This window comes from Saccopteryx bilineata, chromosome 5 (genome assembly GCF_036850765.1).
Source record: "Saccopteryx bilineata isolate mSacBil1 chromosome 5, mSacBil1_pri_phased_curated, whole genome shotgun sequence".
Classification (NCBI taxonomy): Eukaryota; Metazoa; Chordata; class Mammalia; order Chiroptera; family Emballonuridae; genus Saccopteryx; species Saccopteryx bilineata.
In genome coordinates, this window is record NC_089494.1 from 126,391,806 (window position 1) to 126,412,028 (window position 20,223).

Below are 20,223 nucleotides of genomic sequence, written 5' to 3' on the forward strand. Positions count from 1 at the left end.
AAAACTTGGCCAGTTTGAGCTGTACTAATTTTAGTGGGTCCTGGAATATCCAGTCACTAAACAAATATTTAAGGAGTGTCTTCTAGTTTCCAGGACTGGTCTAGGCACGTGGGACACCCAGCACTCAAGAGACTTGTATTTCAGGGGCAGGGAGGGATCAGACATTATACTAACTACTGAACAATTAAAGATAATTCCAGTTCACAACAATGGGAGTGTTTTTAATGCCACTGAAGTATACCCTTAAAAATGATTGATAGGGCAAATTTTTATCTTATGTCTATTCTACCATATTTTTTAAAAATAAAAAAGAATAGTCCAAATGAGCCTATATAAAGAAGATTAAAAATAAATAGTTCCAGTGGGTAATATCTACCTGTAAAGCTGAATCGACTCATTTGTGTTCTGGTCTCCAATGCTCACACTTCATACCACCAATGTGGTGACTGGTGAAATATTCTCATCCTAGCTCTACCTCCAGAAACATAGCAGGGTGAATTCCTAAGAGCAACTCAGGACCCTCTTTCCCCCTCTCCTTTTCAGTGACCACCTCTGCAACCCTAATGTAAGAGCTCTAGGTACAAAACGGGAGCAATGGGAGAGGCATTTCCTCTCCTGACAAGGGTGAAGAAGCTCACGCTACTGAGTCCTAGAGTCTTATCTACTACAGATATTTTTCACTCTGGGTACCATGGGACCTTTGGGGATTTCTTTGAAGGGGAAATATATTATCAAGCAGAAATATATTGTCAGACCAGGGCCTTCCTCAACCCAGTTTTGGGAACTGGTATTCCAGAGCATGAGGAATGGTCCCCCAAAACCCCAGATCCCCTTGCCAGGGTCAGAATAACAAGCCCATAGGCAGGTCAGACTGGTGCATGGGTAAGGCCTCAAATCATCACAAGGAAGGCAGAGAGGCATAGAAAACTGTTTGCTTACAATTTCTTTATGTCTGGATTTCAAAACATGGCTTAAGAGCTCATGACCCCCAATGCCACACATGATTGGAATCATTGGTGGACTAAGAGTGCCCACCTCATGGTTGCTAGGGAGGGCAAGAGGAGATGGCAGAGGTGCTTGCCTAGGTATTGTAGGCCAATCACCTCCCTGGGGTGGAACTGAAGAAAGTGACCTCCATGTTTCTTTCTAAACCAAAGTTGATCTGACACCGTGATTGTGCCATTCAACTTTCTTCTTTGATCCTGAAAGTTCCATCATGAATCCAATCTCCCTAACAAGGTCTTTTATCTACTCTATGATATTAGAATGTGGTGAATAGTGGTGGGTTCTCAGTCCTCGAGATGGTTTTGGTGAGCTGCAGGGACTTCTATCCCACCCAAACCATGTATGCACTGCAAAGCCTAGAGACCGCTGCTCTGTTGAAGTACCCCATACTATTTTTTCCTGGAAAATCCTCTCTCTGACCCTAAGTTAGAATTCCAGTCCCCCCTCACTTTAGTGCTCTGACTCAACTTCTTTGCCAAACTCTTCACAATAGAGAGAAGGGTTGTAGAGAGATTTTCTTTTTGTTACTTTAGGATTGCATCTCTCAGCCCTGGCCATTTGCTTAGTGGATAGAGCATTGGCCCGGCATGTGGACATCCCAAGTTTAATCCCTGGTTGGGGCACACATGAGAAGCAATCATCCCCCTTCACCACTCCCTCTTCCCCACCCACAGCTAGTGGCTCTATTGGTTCGAGTGTAGGCCTCAGGGGCTGAGGATAGCTTGGTTGGTGGGAGTGCATCAGCCTCAGGTGCTAAAAATAGCTCAGTTGACTGCAGCATTGGCCCCAGACAGGGGTTGCTGGGTGGATCCTAATTGGGGTAAATGCAGGAGTCTGTCTCTCTGTCTATCCTCCTCTCACTTAAAAAAAGGGAGAGGTTGCATCTCTCTACCTTTTACACAAATTGCTTCAGGGAAACAAAAGAGTCGGTGGGCTGCTGAGTCAGATCACTCCTTCCTGCCATCACACACATGCCCATGCATAATGTTAGCAGGCATGGTGGCCAGAGTGGAGTTTCTCTGGGAAAGAGCCACATCCACAAAAAATTCCACCAGAAAATCTATTAGTTCTTTCGGAAACATGCTGAAGGCCATTGTCATTACACTCATGAATACTGACAGGTCAGTGCTGTCCCAGGCTTGGTGTGAGCAGGGTCCACAGAGAGCACCCCAAGGGCATGGTTTATGTGTGGCTCATCTTTGTAACCCCAGCACTCTGATATTTCCTCGCAGGTCACAAGCGCTAGAAAGATACTCTCTCTTAGTAAATGAATACATGAAGAGTGTTTACTATTTTAAGCATTTGTGAAGTTATCTGCTTCATTCCATCCATATTCTCTAGCCTCCAGGAATACCGAAAAACCAGCGACTCCTAAACCTAAAGAACAGAAGGAAAGGACAACCACAGAAATGCCAAGCCACATGCAGCCTACAGACCAAATTAACCTTCTAGGTAAGAGGTGAATTTGAACAACTGTTGTCTGGCTGAGTACTAGGAGCCATCTCTGTTCTTGCAGGTATATGACATGCTTGCTCCCCAAAGGAAGGAAATCTGTCCCACTGCCCTTTCCTCTAAGGATATCGTGTCAACAAGAATTATTGTAGAGCATTTGCAGGCTATTGGTGCAGATTTCAATTCACTCTCAAAGAAACTAACTTGGGCTCTGGGTTCCTTTCTGATTTGGAGGCTGGCTGAATTCAATTCAATTCAATTCAATTCAGTTCAGTTCAATTCAATTCAATCAAAAAGCATGTGCTGGAACTAAATGTACCAGGCACTGCCAGCTGAAGATACAAGCATGAGTAGACCACAGTCCGCTCTAAAGGAAATACTTTGCTTTTCCCCTAAGTAGACTATAATGAACTACCAACAAAGCAATTTTCTTCAACATGTTTTCTACTGTGGGGTTGTGAACATTCTGGGCCACACTGGTGAGTCTCGAAGCTACAGACAAACACATCCTAGCTACTGGGCTGTGGATGAGTGAGCACCATAACTACTCAGTTGCTACCACAACTTTCTGCAATGAATCATGTTGACTGAAGTTGTCATAACATCAGGAAGAAAGAGCCATTAGGAAAACTTGAGCTTTTGGGGGATCAGCTGAATTTATGAAACCCTATGGTTTCATGTTGATTTTATAACCTTACCGAGAACTCTATCATATTGTATGTAACCTCACTTGAACCTCACAACCCAGTGAATCAAGGAGCAGGAGTATAACTTCAATTTACTAAAGAAATGAGACACTCAGAAGGTAAAAGACTTGGCTAAATGCACATAATTTAGGAATAAAATCTTGGGTCTCTTAGATTAGACTAGGGATCTCTCTACTGATTACTTATTTTAAACTGGTTTGAATTTATTTGCAGCTTCAATTATTTAAAAAAAAGACTAATTATTGCGATGTGATATTTTCCTTCTTTTACCCCTGGAACTTTGTACTGGAATGGTATTTCAAAACACATTTAATTGTTTGTTTTTCTCTACTTCTCCCACAATTATTGAAAGTTTCTCAAAAGGTCAATGTTTGTTGTCCTTACTCAAGAGATAAACAGCTGGTTCTGGCTAAGGGATACTTCACAGATTGTCTTAATTAGGATGTTTTCATTTAAATGAAGCAAATCCAATTCAAATAGCTTCAGACAGTTATGGATTTCATTGGCTGTAGAAGGCATTTTGTGAGACTGAAAAATAAGATCAGTCATGATGTACAAGGTGCTATAATAGAGCAGACCACTCAGAACTGAATCACTAGGCTTCCCACTAGGGCAGAGGGTTATATAGAGTATTTGTAGAGGTTATATTGGGTACTCAGGATGTGGAAGGTCTGGAAGGTCAGAGACTACGGGTAGCTTCACAATCTGGGGAACACAGAGTACTTGTGCTTCCATATGAGAATCCTGAGATTATGTCTATCAGAGCAGGAAATGATCATTGGGGTTAAAAGTCAGCCAGGTTTGGGTTTTAGTTGGTGAGTGGAAAGTTACTGGGCATGGGGAATTTTCAGAGGCCTTGACAGGGCTCATGGAGGGCAAGCTTCAGGCATGGGTTGATCAAGTCTCTGGGATTCTCTCAGGCTGTCTCTTCTCATGGCTTTGGCTTTGTCCCCAGTCCTTCTGCCATGATCCCAAGGTGACCCAAGGATGTAGCTTCCCAATAAGCAGTGGAGATACATGGTGATCTTCACTTTTCAGTGATCTAAATTGGCTTGAGCCTGCCCTTATCTCAGCTGAACCCACCCTTCCCACTCCTGTCCACTTATCAAAACCCTCACTATCATCAGAAGTAATTACTCATTCCTCTGTTCCCACAGCAAGCATCTTTTCCTTAACTATAATACTCAGCACATTCTACCTTCATATGTCCTTCTTACCCAAAGAATGACCCCTCCTACAGGAGTGAATACGTCATTGTGCCTTGCCACAAAGTCCTTAGCAAAGTTCCTGACACATAGACGTTCTCAATACATATTGGTTAAATGAAAGAAAATGAATGAACAAACAAAAAATATAAGAACAAAGGTCCAGTCTCTAGGAAGGGGAAACTTGGATTTACTCACATTGTTTTCCCAAGTTGCCTTTGAATTTCATTTTCTTCTTCCAGGTCATTGCAAGGAGCCTCCACCATGGGAACATGAGGCTTCAAAGAGAAAGTATTATTTTGTGGTGGGGCAGACAGTTTACTATGAGTGTGCTCCGGGATTCAGGGCCCTACAGAGAGGTCCTGCCGAGAGCATCTGCAAAATGAGGTGTGGGAAGACGGTGTGGACAAAGCCCCTGCTCAAGTGCACAAATGAAAGTAGTAACCACCAGTTTCCAGGTACAGTGGCACCCTCTTGAGTTCATTACTTTCTTTTCCATCAGACCATCCTGGGTGGAATTCCTTACCTACCAGCTATGTAACATTGGGCAAGCTAAGCACTTAATCTCCTTGGGCCTCTGTTTTCTCTCATTCTAGAAAAAAGGCTAGATAAACTCTAAGCTCTCTCATTTATCCTGAGTCCCCTATATCCTGAGTGGGGAAAAGTACCAGGAGACAGAAGAGGAGAAAAGATCTTTTGAGTGTCCCAAAATCCCCAGATTATTTACTGGTGATGATGCTCTTCCCTTTCCCGCTGACACTGAAATTCCACTTCTTCTAAGCTACCCAAACTTCCTCTCATTCAAAAGGGAAAGCCTAGCCTGCCACCTACACATTTCTAATTTACTGATATATAATGTAAATCCATTATTTATAAAGTACTACACTGTTTGCATGAAACTTCCCCTTATATAATTTCTACCTGAGCTTTGATAAAAGTGCAAATGTGAAGGGAGGGGACTTACTCAAGCACACACACACACACACATTCATTGATGCACACACACAGCCCACCTATGCTGAGGTTGAGGTTTTCTTCTATTTTCAGTCTGGCATCATATTACTATTTCTAAAATAAAAAGTCACTTACATTTAACAATGGGTTCCTTTGCTCACCATCCTTTCTCATATCCTATGTCTTTCTCTTGGATTCTTTGGGAATTCTGTGTTTCTTTCCCATAGCCTGTCTCCAGTGAGCCACACTGCTAGCCAAGGCATGTCCCTGGTTTCCTTTGTAAAACGATAACATGGTGGGGCAGCGTCCTGAGTAACACCTCTGAGGAAAGGGAACCTGTCATAGAGAAAAGCTAGCATTTTATGCCCTTCTGCTTTCTTTAGTTTGATGGTATATGTTATTTGATGGTATTTGATAGTATTATTATGACTTCTTTCCAAGCCACAGATGAAAACCAGGGCTGAGTAAGAAGCCTGGGGAGTAACCATGATCAGAGTTAGAACCCCCAGTGCTGACTAGTTGGTTCAGTGGATAGAGTGTCAGGACAGCATATGGACGTCCCAGGTTTGATCCCTGGTCAGGCCTTGCATGAGAAGCTACTATCTGTTTCTCTTCCCCTCTCCCTTCTCTACCTCTTTTTTTCTTGCAGCCAGTGGCTCAGTTGGTCCTAGCATCAGCCTCAGGCACTGAGAATAGCTTGGTTGGTCCGAGTATCAGTTCCAGATGGGGGGTCTTCAGATGGATCCTGGTTGAGGCACATGCAGGAGTCTGTCTCACTGTTCATCTTCCTCTCACTTAAAAAAAAAGAATTATACTTACCTTTCATTGAGCTCTTCCAGGGCCACTTACCCATATCCCTGTGACTCTGATGTAGAGCCGTGTGACGTGCCACCCAGAGATAACATGTCCAGAACTGGGAGCCACACCCTAGCTAGTGTGTCTGCAGTCAGCTAAGGAGGGCAGGCAGGTTGGGTGTGAGACCCCACTCTCTCCACCTTCAATTCCATGAGCATCAGTTACTCTCTCCTCCAGGTGATGAAGAGTCTCAAACAAGCTCGGATGCTCCTTGGGGGAGTGAAACTTCCTGTCCCTTAATAACAACAGGTACTATTACAGGTATGGCTAGAGTTTGTTTCTACAAAGACAAAAGCTTCGCCATTAAATCATAATGGGATAAAGGGAAGACAGTTTGCATGGAGCAGCCCCTCCAGCAGATGGGTCAGAGCTGCCCTGTGGGTGTTAGAGATGATTAGGCACCCCACATCTGACCTCCCAATCCTCAAATGCTGGAAAGCAAATGGCAGAAAGAGGAGAAACCAGACTAAGGGCGATGTTTCTAGAGACAAGAACAAAATGCTTGGCACAGCGTCCCCTCGTCTTGTATATCCTTTCCATCAGTCTCAGGTTCTAGCTTAAGGAGAAGCCCTAACACTCTCCAGCCTGTGCAATCTGATAATTGCGCAAACAAAGCATCTTCCTCTCTCTCTTTTGCACAGATTTTCAAAACCATGCAGATGTGGCTATAACTACGAAGATGTTCACATTTACCATTGAGTATCAGATAGCAGGTGGGTAGGAGTCACTTCTGTTATTGACAATACGTACACCAGACCGAGATTGTGGGACAATCCTTGGTAGGTGAGTGGGTGGATTGGTCAGTCGTTTAAAATAACCTCTTATTTACACTATATGTTTATAAGAGTAAAAGACTAATCTAAGAATTAACATAATTCAGTGTCACACTAATCAGTTACAGTAAGTTGTGAGTGAATCACAACCAGCCCCAATCAACTCCTCCCGAATGGACCATAAATGACCAAAGACCTTGTGCTTGTGCATGAGGGCTGAGGCAAAGGAGGAGGGAGGGGATGTAACCAGGGAAAGGAAGAAACATTTCTTTAACAGAACCATGGTTTCCTGGGAGGAGAAAAAGAAAAAAACATGCGTGGAGGCAAGAAAAAATAAAAGTAAAAACACACTCATAGAAACAGAGTACCAGGGGCTGGAGCAAATAGGGAGGTGGTGGTCAGAGACACGAACTTCCAGTCAGAGGGGGAGCTCTGGGATGGAGTGTACAGCGTGGTGAGTGTAGTTACCAGCTCTGTATGGTGTATTCCAAAGTTGCGGAGAGACTACATCGACATGGTCTCAAAACAAAACAGAAATGTGAAGTGATGGAAGTGTTAGTGCTATGGTGGTAATCATATGGCAATATGTAAGCAGATCAAATCAACCTTAAACTTACACAATGTATGTGTTGATTGTCTTTCAATAAAGCCAGGGGATGGGGGAGAAGAAAAACAGGCTTTGAGGCACATCTAAGATAGGCAGGTAGGTAGACAGGTAGATACATGCATACACAGATAGGTGGCTCACTCCAATACTATTTGGGAAATATGGACGCTCAAGAGATGCTAAAGTGTTTATCATTTACCTTTATATTTCGATATTTCTTCTACCTGTCACTGACCTTCCTCAAGGTCTCTCTAACTGAGGCCTGGCCTTGGAGCCTTTCTGAAGAGAGTGGCTGTCAGTCTGATCGCACCTGAAAGCCTTTTGAGGAAAGGCGCCACGCCCTCCTCCATCCCCCCCTCACCCAGTCCTGGCCTTAGTCCCTGAGCCCCCTGAGAAGTCCGTTGGGGGAGGCAGCTGCATTCTGGGAGGGGAATCAGAAACTGCAGAACCCACCTCTTCAGGAAATCCTTGCTCGTGGGCGATTTTCCCAGCCTGCTCTGTGACATCGCCCAGGGCATCCCTTTGCTGAACTGCTTCTCTGTTGACAGTGGCTGGCTGCATTCTCCTGCTCGTCAGTGTCCTCCTTCTGAGTGTGCTCACGTGGCAGTGGAGATGGTGAGTCCCGTGTTAAGGAAGCCCTGGCCCAAGCTATTGGTGAAGCCAAAGTAGGAAAAGCACCAGAGCAGAGATACCCTTGTGCCCAGCCCACTCCATCCTCCTACTACCCACCGGCAGTTTGGGGAGCAGTAGAGGGGAAATTGGCCAATGTATACACTCCTAAAGAGTCAATCCACAAGAATTAAAGCTGCAGGGAATTGGGAAAGCAAAGAAACTAGCATTTGTTAAGTGTCTACTGTAAACCAGGCTCGATGCTTGTCTAATAAACGTTATCACAACCTGTCTTCTCAGAAACCTTCTCATAGCCACATAATAGGGAAACCAGATTAAGTAACATCTACAGATTAGGTACTGCAAACAAGATTGCACAGCAGAGCCCAAACTGCAACCTGAATTAAGAGCCCAAGACCTTTCCACTCTGTCACCTGGCTAGAAGGCAACCAGGTCCACCCTGAGCTCCTCCTCTCCTGCCTCCCAGCCCACCACCTGCAGGCACGCATACCAACGCCCCCTTGACCAGCAATGCGACCCAGGTGTAGTTTATTTACATTAACTCGGATTCTTCATCCTGGCTGCAGATTTGGACAACTGGGAGATATTTTTTAAAATACCAATGCTTGGGCCCCAACCAGAATTTCTGGGGGTGGGCCCCTGACATCAATACTTTTTTCTTTTCAATTGAGATAAAATTCATTCATTTTCTTTTTTTTAATTTTATTAATTTTAATGGGGTGACATCAGTCAATCAGGGTACATAGGTTCAGAGAAAACATCTCCAGGTTATTTTGACATCTGATTATGTTGTATACCCATCACCCAAATTTTCAAGTGCATAACTCAGTGGTTCTTAGCAATGTTGTATATATACCACCGCTATCTAATTATATACTAGAACATTCCCATCGCACCTCCCCCCCCAGAAAGAAACCCCAAACTTCCCAATTCCCTATTTCTCCCATTCCCTGGAAACCATTAATCTACTTTCCATCTCTGTGGATTTACCTGCTCTGGACATTTCATATACAACATACAGTCTTGTGTGACTAGGAAATAAGTACTTTCCTCTGATGCATCAAATACATACACATCCAATTTTGACAACTCTGCAGTAAGCCAACTTGAGTGGGCCTCAGAATCTCCTGTGGGCTTGTTCAGACTGCAGGCCCCACCCAGAGCTTCTGATTCAGCACCTCTGGGGAGGGACCTGAAAAGGCATATTTCTAACAAATTCCCAAGTGATACTTACACTTCTGTTCTAGGAACCAACTTTGAGAACCACTGCATGAGCCTAACAGAGCCTGACAGAATTAAGAATCGAGAGAGTGAAATCATTTCACACACACACACACACACACACACACACACACATGGCCAGACTCTCCCTCCCCTTTAGACAATAGACTACAGAGACCTATTACGTATCTCTTTCTACAATTAAGGATATTCCTACCTGGGCACCAGAGTGCACTCTGGCCAACCCTAATATGAACTCCCCAGTGAGACCCTGAGAAGGTATTTGTTAGATCCTCTCCTTCCTTCAATAGCAAGCCTCTCCAGAATCTTCTCATCTTGGTAGCTTAAAAGACCAAAAGCCTTCAGACACGAAGGGATGAAGCTATTTGGGAGTAGTAAAGGTTTTGGAGTTTATATTGTGAAACAAAGCACAGCCTGAAATTATGAGTTACCACAAGCTCTTCCAGAATTACAGTCTTCTGGGAGAATCAAAGGAACCCCTCTGTCAAGACATTAGTCCAGAGTTCTTCCTAAAATCAAATTTCATCTGATAATGCCCTCTTATGGCCAAACAGAATACTGCATTTGATTTTTTTCTTTTTAAGCAATTACTAGTGATGCGTCAAGCTGGCTTACCCGGGCTCCTGAAAGCCAAAGTTAAATTTTCAGGAATTTTGCAAACTGTTTTTATGCATAGACATTATGAAAAAATATAATACATAAACTTACAATTACAAATTAAATACTCTAATCACTTTACTAATTATTTGATTACATTTTACAGCTTTCTTTGTTCTCAGAATTATCTACATCTATTCCATCTGTATCAAGAAGATACTATATAATGGTTTGCCTCTATACATCTCTTTGCAACTCTGTATTCAGTGATGTCACATTGGTAGCTTGACACTAGGCATGGTGGGAGTATTTATACCACAGAAATAGGCAAACTTTTTCAGAGAGCTAGTTGTTAAATGTTTACCAGCACACCACTTACCAGTTTTCCTTCATGGGAGCTCTGAGAAAGGTAGGAAGCAACCAAATGGGCCAAATAAAAACTGGGGAAAGTAAGTACAGTAGCCACTAGTCTCATGTGGATGTTTAAGTTTAAACTTAAATAAATTAAATATAATTAAAAATTCAGTTCATTAATTGTACTAGCTATTTCAAGGGTTCAATAGCACCTGTGGCTACCTCATTGAACAACACAGATACAAAATATTTCCATCATCACAAAAGGTTCTTATAGCAAAGTGCTGGCTAGAGACTAAGAGTTTTTTCAATTCATGAAAATCACTTAGCACAGTTAGTTGTTCTTATTATTCCTTTTCTGCAACTATTGTCCTCCATATAGTTAAAAAAAATTATAGAGTATCTCCTATGCAGATGTTGGTAAAAGGGTAAAAACTTTCAGTTAGTAGAAGACTAAGTTCTAGGGATATAATGCACAGCATTGTGATTATAGTCAACAATACTATATCACATACTTCAAAATTGCTAAGAGACTAGATCTTAAATATTCTCACCATGAAAAGAAATAATTATTATGTGACACAATGGAGGTGTTGGCTGATGGTATGGTGGCAATCATATTGCAATATATAAAAGTATCAAGTCAACATGTTTACATCTTGAATTCACACAATGCTATATGTCAATTATATCTCAAAAAAACTATTTCAAGAATACAGTGGTACCTTCAGATACGAATTTAATTTATTCTGTAACTGAGCTCATAAGTCAGTCAACTTGTATATCAAACTGCCCATACTGGACCCGTGTGCCAACGCGTCAACTAGTGGCAGCTTCCCAAATCACAACTCGTATCTCGGAATTTTGCTTGGATCTCAAACAAAAATACTACGGACCGAGTTGCAGCTCGTATCTTAAAAAAAATCGTATGTTGGTCTGTTTGTATCTCAAGGTAATACTGTATCTGAATTTTATTAACCAATGTAATCCGAATAAATTCAATAAAATTATATAGGGGTGGGCAAAAGTAGGTCAAATTATAAGCCATCACTACCCAAAAGATAAATCATAATTAAAGATACAAAATAATAACAATAATATAAGACAAATAATACAACTAAATAATACAATAATAAATAAATAATAATACGAAAATAAACTCTGTATGTCATGTACTCACAGCTGTATACAAATGGCCCCTGCTTTCAGGAGCTCACAAATTAGTAGAGGAGAAAGGAAAAAAAGTAGAGTCTTTAAATATGATTTGTGCCTGACCAAGTGGTGATGCAATGGATAGAGCACTGGCCTGAGACACAGAGGACCCAGGTTTGAAACCCTGAGATCGCTGACTTGAGTGCAGGAGCTCATTCAGCTTGAGCGCAGGGTCACTGGCTTGAGTGTGGGATCATAGACATGACCCTATAGTTGCTGGCATGAGCCCAAGGCATCACTGGTTTGAAGCTCAAGGTTTCTGGCTTGAGTTAGGAGTCACTGGCTTGGCCACAGCACCCTCCCCACCCCCCATCAAGGCGCATATGAGAAAGCAGTCCATGAACAACTAAAGTGTCACAACAAGGAATTGATGCTTCTCATCTCTCTCCCTTCCTGTTTGTTTGTCCCTATCTGTCCCTCTCACCAATGTGTGTGTGTGTGTGTGTGTGTGTGTGTGTGTGTGAGATTTGTTAAAGCCTAAGAGTGAGGTGTTATAGGAGCGAAGAAAAAAGACACTTAACCTTACATGAGGATGCCAGAAAGACTTGTAGAGTTGATGGTTCCTAATATGCCTGAGGCCAGATTATAAAAAGGCAGGAGATAGCTTCTAGGCAGAGGGAGCACAGGGAGAGGGAAAGCAGTGAGGAGCATAATAATGTTTGGAGGAAGCCAAGCAGTTCTAAACACAAAGTACATGAGAGAGTGGTGACAATGATGCTCTGGGGATGGACAGTGACCAAGTCATGAAAGACCAGGACAGACTGAGGGAGACTAGACTATATACTGAAGGCAACTGAGAGCCACACAGAAGGTTTGCTTATGGGACAAATGGTAGCATTGGTCCTTTGAATGGTCCAGCCATAACAACAGCTAGATTTAAGGTGGGTAAATAGTAGTGGGGGTTTGATTATGTTATGATGGAATAAATCTACATAGGAGATGATGACAGTATGAATGAGGTCAAGGCGAATAAGTTTAAAAGGAGCAAAAGAATCAAGAAATAAATAAAGGAGTCAAGGTAGCTGATTGAAAGTGAGGGTTAAGGAAGAGGGATGACTCAGGGACGAGTCCAGGTTTTAGAGTAGGGCCCAGTAATCACTATACACTGGGATTAAATGTAATGTGTGGATCTATAGTGCACCCTTTTGAGATTAACCCCCAAGCAGAGCCCATCTGTAGTCCATTACCTGGGACACACTCAGCCTCTACATCTGTAACTGTCTAGTCCCAGAACTGGCAGGGAAATGGAAGGGCCTTCTCAGGCTCCTCCTCAGGTTGACTCACTGCACAGTGATTGAATTTACATAGTATAAGAACCACAGGGCAGTCTTGGCATGATAGAGAAGCCTTGCAGTCAGATGTCAGCCTGTGGGAAGGTAATAGTATCTTGAAGTGGAACTTCAAGTTAGGAGGTCAATGCCGGCATAACTGAATGTTCTACCCACATTAGTCTAGGGTGCAAACACATTTATCTTGATGCAGTATTACACTGATGACTATGACTTAGTTTGACTTAGTTATATCACTACAGGAGGAAGAGTAGAAGAACAATCTAAAAAGCCAGAGCGGTAACAGGCCAAGAACAGCTCACATGAAGCAGAAGAAAAATCAAAGAAGTTAAACCTCATCCCAGGTGCATCTCTGTGATCCACTGGGTTTTTAAAAGCTCTGAAGTCACATCACAGAACATCACGCAACTGCAGCCCCATTACAAAGCCATCTCTGGAGTTATCAATGAGTGAGCTCAACTTGCTTCTAAGCAGCAATTCCAAGATCATTGGAGGAACAACCAGACCTCTCATTCTTATTTTCATGCATATGTGAAGTTTGATGGACAAAGAACTTTTCCCACATCCTATGTAGTATAAAGAAAATAGCTCAATGTTAATTTCATCTCAACTTCCCAGGTTAGACAGCCCAAGGGAAACCCCAGCACTAGTGTAGACAGGCACACACACTCTAGCCTCTGTAATAGGACCTTGCCCCTTGATCCATGTAGATTGTTTCCCAGCCTCTGCTTGGTGAGCTCATTCTCCTGGTTATATTCCTTAATGAATGCCCTCTAGGATCTCTCGACTGGTAACTAGACTGCATTTTTCTGTACTAGTCCCCCCTCCACTGAACCTTCAATTTTGAATTTTGAAAGAACAGAGTCCATAGCAGAATTATCTTTGGGTAACACCAAGTAAAACAGGGCAGTCAAGCCTTTGGACTTGTAGAGCTTTAATATTTGAAAGGGTTTTACTGGAGTTTATGTCAGGAAAAGAAGGATAAACTAGGTCCCACCCCAGGTGATGAATTATACCTATTAAAAAGCTTCACCTATTTAGTGTTAATAGGTTTCTTTAAGAGTTAGTTTCTTTGGGGTTGCTATAATTGATACTCTGAATTTTTTCTGCAAAATTTGATGTTTATAGAGACACATGATGTGCCAATGTGTACATTTCCAAATAAATGTCATGAAAACACTTATAAGAGATCAATATATTCAATGTTTGTGGAAAGAGGAAGTGAGGAGCGGGAGGGAACTCAAACCAACAGGATGTAACTATGGAAAAGGTCATACTGGATGTAACATTGGTGGTCTTCAAACTGTTAGCAAATCAGGATCACCTGGGGGCCTTCTTAAAACACAGATGGCTGGCCCATCTCTAAAGTGTTGGAGTCAACAGATCTGGGGTGGGCCTGATAATGTACATTTCTAACAAATCCCAGGTGATGCTGATGGTTCTGGCCCAGGTACACACTTTGAGAACCACTGAGTCAAACCTCTCCATGCCCACTGATCCTCAACGCTGACTAAAAAAATCAGCTTCAGGTGCTAGGATTTCAATGAAAGTTTTTGTGTAAGAGCTCAATTCTAAAATTAGTGACTCAGCTGTGCCAGTTAGACAAAATCACATGACTAACGTGATTAATGAAAAGTTTAAACTTGCAGCCAGTTTTCACTTCTGAAAGGACAGAAAAGTGTTATGAAAAAAAAAGTGGACAGGTGTCAGCAGGTCCATATCCAGATTAAAAAATCATTTTCTGTTCTTTCTGTGACCAACCAAGTACCATTCAGATTCCATTGTCAGTATCCCCCAAAGCTGTGTTTTCTGGTTAAACTAAAGTTGAGAGAAATCTCAGACCATTAAAAAAAAATTTTAATCTCATTTTACTTGAGTAAAATTGAGTTGAACTATCATTACTCATTTTGGGGAAGGGTGGACTATGAGATCAATTTTTTTCCATAATAATTAAGATGTTTATTTACCTTGTTCACTCTCGTTCCCTTATAAGTGTATGCTGGAGTTTTCCAGAAGCTACATGCTATGATCATGTCATCACTCTGATGTTAACATACAATGAGTTTATTACTGTTGTTTATAAAGAAATTAATAAATAATACTTTTTAAATTTTTTAGTTTCAGTGTTTAAATATAGTAAGTATCACTAGATGTAACTACATAAACAAAAGCTCTTTGGGATCCTCAATACCTTTTAATAACATACAGAGGTCCTGACAAATAGCTAACAAGAACATCATCATTAGTCATTTAAAAAATGCAAATAAAACCATAAGCATCTTAGAAGAAAACATAGGCAGTAAGCTCTCTGACATCTCTTGCAGCAATATATTTGCTGATTTATCTCCATGGGGAAGTGAAATAAAAGACAGGATAAGCAAATGGGACTATATCAAACTAAAAAGCTTTTGCACAGCTAAAGACAATAAGAACAGAATAAAAAGAAAAATGGAAGAACATATTTGACAATACGTCTGGTAAGGGGTTAATAACCAAAATTTATAAAAAACTTGTAAATCTCAACACCAGAAAGACAAACAATCCAATTTAAAAATGGGCAAAAGAAATGAATAGATATTTCTCCAAAGAAGCCAATAGGCATATGAAAAATGCTCAACATCACTAATCATTAGAGAAATGCAAATTAAAACCACAATGAGCTATCACCTCACACCAGTCAGAATGGCGCTCATCAACAAAACAACACAGAATAAGTACTGGCGAGGATGTGGAGAAAAAGGAATCCTCCTACACTGCTGGTGGGAATGCAGACTGGTGCAGCCACTGTGGAAAACAGTATGGAGATTCATCAAAAAATTAAAAATTGAACTGCTTTTTGACCCAGCTATCCCACTTTTAGGAATATACCCTAAGAACAGCACAGAACTGTTCCAAAAGGAGAAATGCACCCCCATGTTTATAGCAGCATTGTTCACAATAGTGAAGATCTGGAAACAGCCCAAGTCTCCGTCAGTGGACAAGTGGATTAAAAAGCTTTGGTACATGTATACTATGGAATACTACTCAGCCATAAGAAATGATGACATCGGATCATTTATAATAACATGGGTGGACCTTGATAACATTATATGGAGTGAAATAAGTAAATCAGAAAGAACTAAGAAGTATATGAATCCATACATAGATGGGACATAAAAATGAGACTCAGAGACATGGACAAGAATGTGATGGTAACAAGGGTGGGGTTGGGGGGTGGGGAGGGGGTGAGGAAGGAGAGAAGGGGGGTGGGGGGAAGGGAAGGGCGCAAAGAAAACCAGATAGAAGGTGATGGAAGACAATTTGACTTTGGGTGAGGGGTATGCAACATAATCAAATGTCAAAATAATCTGGAGATGTTTTCCCTGAACATATGTACCCTGCTTTATCAATGTCACCACATTAAAATTAATAAAAAAATGTTAGTTAATAAAAAAATAAAACCACAATGGGATACCATGTCATACCCACTAAAATGACATTAAACAAAAAATGAAAAGAAGAAGAGAAAGAAGGAAGAAAAGAAAGAAGGAAGGAAAGAAGGAAGGAAGGAAGGAAGGAAGGAAGGAAGGAAGGAAGGAAGGAAGGAAGGAAGGAAAGAAGGAAGGAAGGAAAGAAGGAAGGGGGAAGAACAAATGTTGACAAGGATATGGAGAAATAAGCACCTTCATACATCACCGATAGTAATGTAAATGGTGTAGCCACTGTGGAAAATAGGTTGGTGCAGAGGTGGGATTAAAATGATTTAACAACTGGTTTTCTGTTTTAATGACCATTTTAAGTGTAAAAATATGATATACTAAAAGGTAATTTATTATTTCATGCATTTAATACTTAAATAAAAACAATAAAAGAGGTACACAAAACTAGATTATGTTATAAGAAAGCTTTAAAATATTAATTAAAAATATTAAATAATCCCTGAAAAAAACCCTGTTATTTAAGATATTTCTATATTACTTCTTGATTGGCATCCTCACTTGCAATTCTCTTCACCTATAGATGGAATGAACATTACTATGGGCACTTAGATACATTGTTGCACAGATGAAAATTAAAAAAGAGTAAGGAATGTAAATTTGTGATTTCCACATTGGGCGGCTGCCCAGGTACCCACCTTAGAAAGAACCCTGATTCCAAGTGCCATTTTAACAACTGGTTCACCGAACTCAACAAAAAATTAGGTATCAGTTCTGCCAAACTAGTGTGGACTGGCTGAATCCCACCACTGGGTTGGTGGTTTCTCAAAAAGCTAAACATTGATTTACCACAGGATAGCAGTTCTACTCCTAGGTATATACCCAAGAGAGATGAAAACCTATCTCCGAACATGATACGAAGCGAAATAAGTGAATCAGAAAAAAACAGGAACTGTATTATTCCATACGTAGGTGGGACATAATAGTGAAACTAAGAGACATTGATAAGAGTGTGGTGGTTACGGGGGTGAGGGGGGAATGGGGAAGGGAAAGGGGGAGGGGGAGGGGCACAGAGAGAACAAGATAGAGGGTGACGGAGGACAATCTGACTTTGGGTGGTGGGTATGCAACATAATTGAACGACAAGATAACCTGGACTTGTTATCTTTGAATATATGTATCCTGATTTATTGATGTCACCCCATTAAAAAAATAAAATTATAAAAAAAAAAAAAAAAAAGAAAACCTATCTCCGCATAGAAACTTGTGCATGACTGTTTATAACAACTGTGTAGCCAAATAGCCAAGAGCTGAAAACAACCAAAATCCCTGTCAGTGGATGCATGGCTAAGCAAATCATAGTACATCCATACACTGCCGTATTATTCAGTGAAGTACTGATACACGCTACAATGTAGATGAGCCTCAAAAGTTTTATGCTAAGTCAGGGGTTGGGAGCCTTTTTGGCTGAGAGAGCCATGAACACCACATAATTTAAAATGTAACTCCATGAGAGCCATACAACAACCCATGTATGCTATGCATTATCCAATAAAAATTTGGTGTTGCCCTGGAGGACAGCTGTGATTGGCTCCAGCCACCCGCAACCATGAACATGAGCGGTAGGAAATGAATGGATTGTAATACATAAGAATGTTTTATATTTTTTAACATTATTATTATTATTTTTTTTATAATTTTATTTTTTTAATGGGGTGACATCAATAAATCAGGATACATATATTCAAAGATAACAAGTCCAGGTTATCTTGTCGTTCAATTATGTTGCATACCCACCACCCAAAATCAGATTGTCCTCTGTCACCTTCTATCTTGTTGTCTTTGTGCCCCTCCCCACCCCCTATCCCTCTCCCATTCCCCCCTCCCCCCCGTAACCACCACACTCTTGTCAATGTCTCTTAGTTTCAGTATTACGACCCACCTACGTATGGAATAATACAGTTCCTGGTTTTTTCTGATTTACTTATTTCGCTTCGTATCATGTTATCAAGATCCCACCATTTTGCTGTAAATGTTCCGATGTCATCATTTCTTATGGCTGAGTAGTATTCCATAGTGTATATGTGCCACATCTTCTTTATCCAGTCATCTATTGATGGGCTTTTTGGTTGTTTCCATGTCCTGGCCACTGTGAACAATGCTGCAATAAACATGGGGCTGCATGTGTCTTTACGTATCAATGTTTCTGAGTTTTGGGGATATATACCCAGTAGAGGGATTGCTGGGTCATAAGGTAGTTCTATTTGCAGTTTTTTGAGGAACCACCATACTTTCTTCTATAATGGTTGTACTACTTTACATTCCCACCAACAGTGTATGAGGGTTCCTTTTTCTCCACAGCCTCTCCAGCATTTGCTATTACCTGACTTGCTAATAACAGCTAATCGAACAGGTGTGAGGTGGTATCTCATTGCCGTTTTGATTTGCATTTCTCTAATAGCTAAAGAAGATGAGCATCTTTTCATATATCTGTTGGCCATTTGTATTTCTTCCTGGGAGAAGTGTCTATTCATATCCTCTTCCCATTTTCTTATTGGATTGTTTGTTTGTTTGTTGTTGAGTTTTATGAGTTCTTTGTATATTTTGGATATTAGGCCCTTATCTGAGCTGTTGTTTGAAAATATCATTTCCCATTTAGTTGGCTTTCTGTTTATTTTGTTATCAGTTTCTCTTGCTGAGCAAAAACTTCTTAGTCTGATGTAGTCCCATTCATTAATTTTTGCCTTCACTTCTCTTGCCATTGGAGTCAAATTCATAAAATGCTCTTTAAAACCCAGGTCCATGAGTTGAGTACCTATGTCTTCTTCTATGTACTTAATTGTTTCAGGTCTTATGTTTAGATCTTTGATCCATTTTGAGTTAATTTTTGTACAGGGAGAGAGACTGTAGTTGAGTTTCATTCTTTTGCATGTGGCTTTCCAGTTTTCCCAGCACCATTTATTGAAGAGGCTTTCCTTTCTCCATTGTGTGTTGTTGGCCCCTTTATCAAAAATTATTTGACTATATATATGTGGTTTTATTTCTGGACTTTCTATTCTGTTCCATTGGTCTGAGTGTCTATTTTTCTGCCAATACCATGCTGTTTTGATTGTCGTGGACCTATAATACAGTTTGAAGTCAGGTATTGTTATGCCCCCAGCTTCATTCTTTTTCTTTAGGATTGCTTTGGCTATTCGGGGTTTTTTATAGTTCCATATAAATCTGATGATTTTTTGCTCTATTTCTTTAAAAAACGTCATTGGAAGTTTGATGGGAATTGCATTAAATTTGTATATTGCTTTGGGTAATATAGCCATCTTGATTATATTTATTCTTCCTAGCCAAGAACAAGGTATATTCTTCCATCTCATTATATCTTTTTCGATTTCCCTTAACAATGGTTTATAGTTTTCATTATATAAGTCCTTTACATTCTTTGTTATGTTTATTCCTAAGTATTTTATTTTTTTTGTTGCAATTGTGAAGGGGATTATTCTTTTGAGTTCCTTCTCAGTTGTTTCATTGTTGGCATATAGAAAGGCTATTGACTTCTGTATGTTAATTTTGTATCCTGCGACCTTACTGTATTGGCTTATTGTTTCTAGTAGTCTTTTTGTGGATTCTTTGGGGTTTTCGATGTATAGGATCATATCATCTGCAAAAAGTGATACCTTTACTTCTTCTTTTCCGATATGGATGCCTTTTATTTCTTTGTCTTGTCTGATTGCTGTGGCGAGAACCTCTAGTACCACATTAAATAAGAGTGGAGAGAGTGGACAACCCTGTCTTGTTCCTGATTTAAGGGGGAAAGCCTTCAGTTTAGTGCCATTTAATATGATGTTAGCTGATGGTTTATCATATATGGCCTTTATCATGTTGAGATATTTTCCTTCTATACCCATTTTGTTGAGAGTCTTAAACATAA

At 40.7% G+C, this 20,223-nt stretch overlaps 1 protein-coding gene across 3 annotated transcripts in view; it reads left to right on the forward strand.

The window, feature by feature from the left end:
- Window positions 1–20,223, forward strand: part of LOC136337881 (interleukin-2 receptor subunit alpha-like) — a 78,287-nt gene that overhangs the window by 42,118 nt on the left and 15,946 nt on the right. The window contains exons 3-8 of one of the 3 annotated variants that reach the window (XM_066279796.1): window positions 2,347–2,457; window positions 4,612–4,827; window positions 6,356–6,439; window positions 6,820–6,891; window positions 8,107–8,173; window positions 13,125–14,909. In XM_066279796.1, the coding sequence (XP_066135893.1) occupies window positions 2,347–2,457; window positions 4,612–4,827; window positions 6,356–6,439; window positions 6,820–6,891; window positions 8,107–8,173; window positions 13,125–13,149 (575 nt within the window). In that variant the 3' untranslated portion in view covers window positions 13,150–14,909. Of the gene's footprint in view, window positions 1–2,346; window positions 2,458–4,611; window positions 4,828–6,355; window positions 6,440–6,819; window positions 6,892–8,106; window positions 8,174–13,124; window positions 14,910–20,223 lie in introns of those variants that run through there. The other 2 variants (XM_066279794.1, XM_066279795.1) reach the window with 2 other exon arrangements.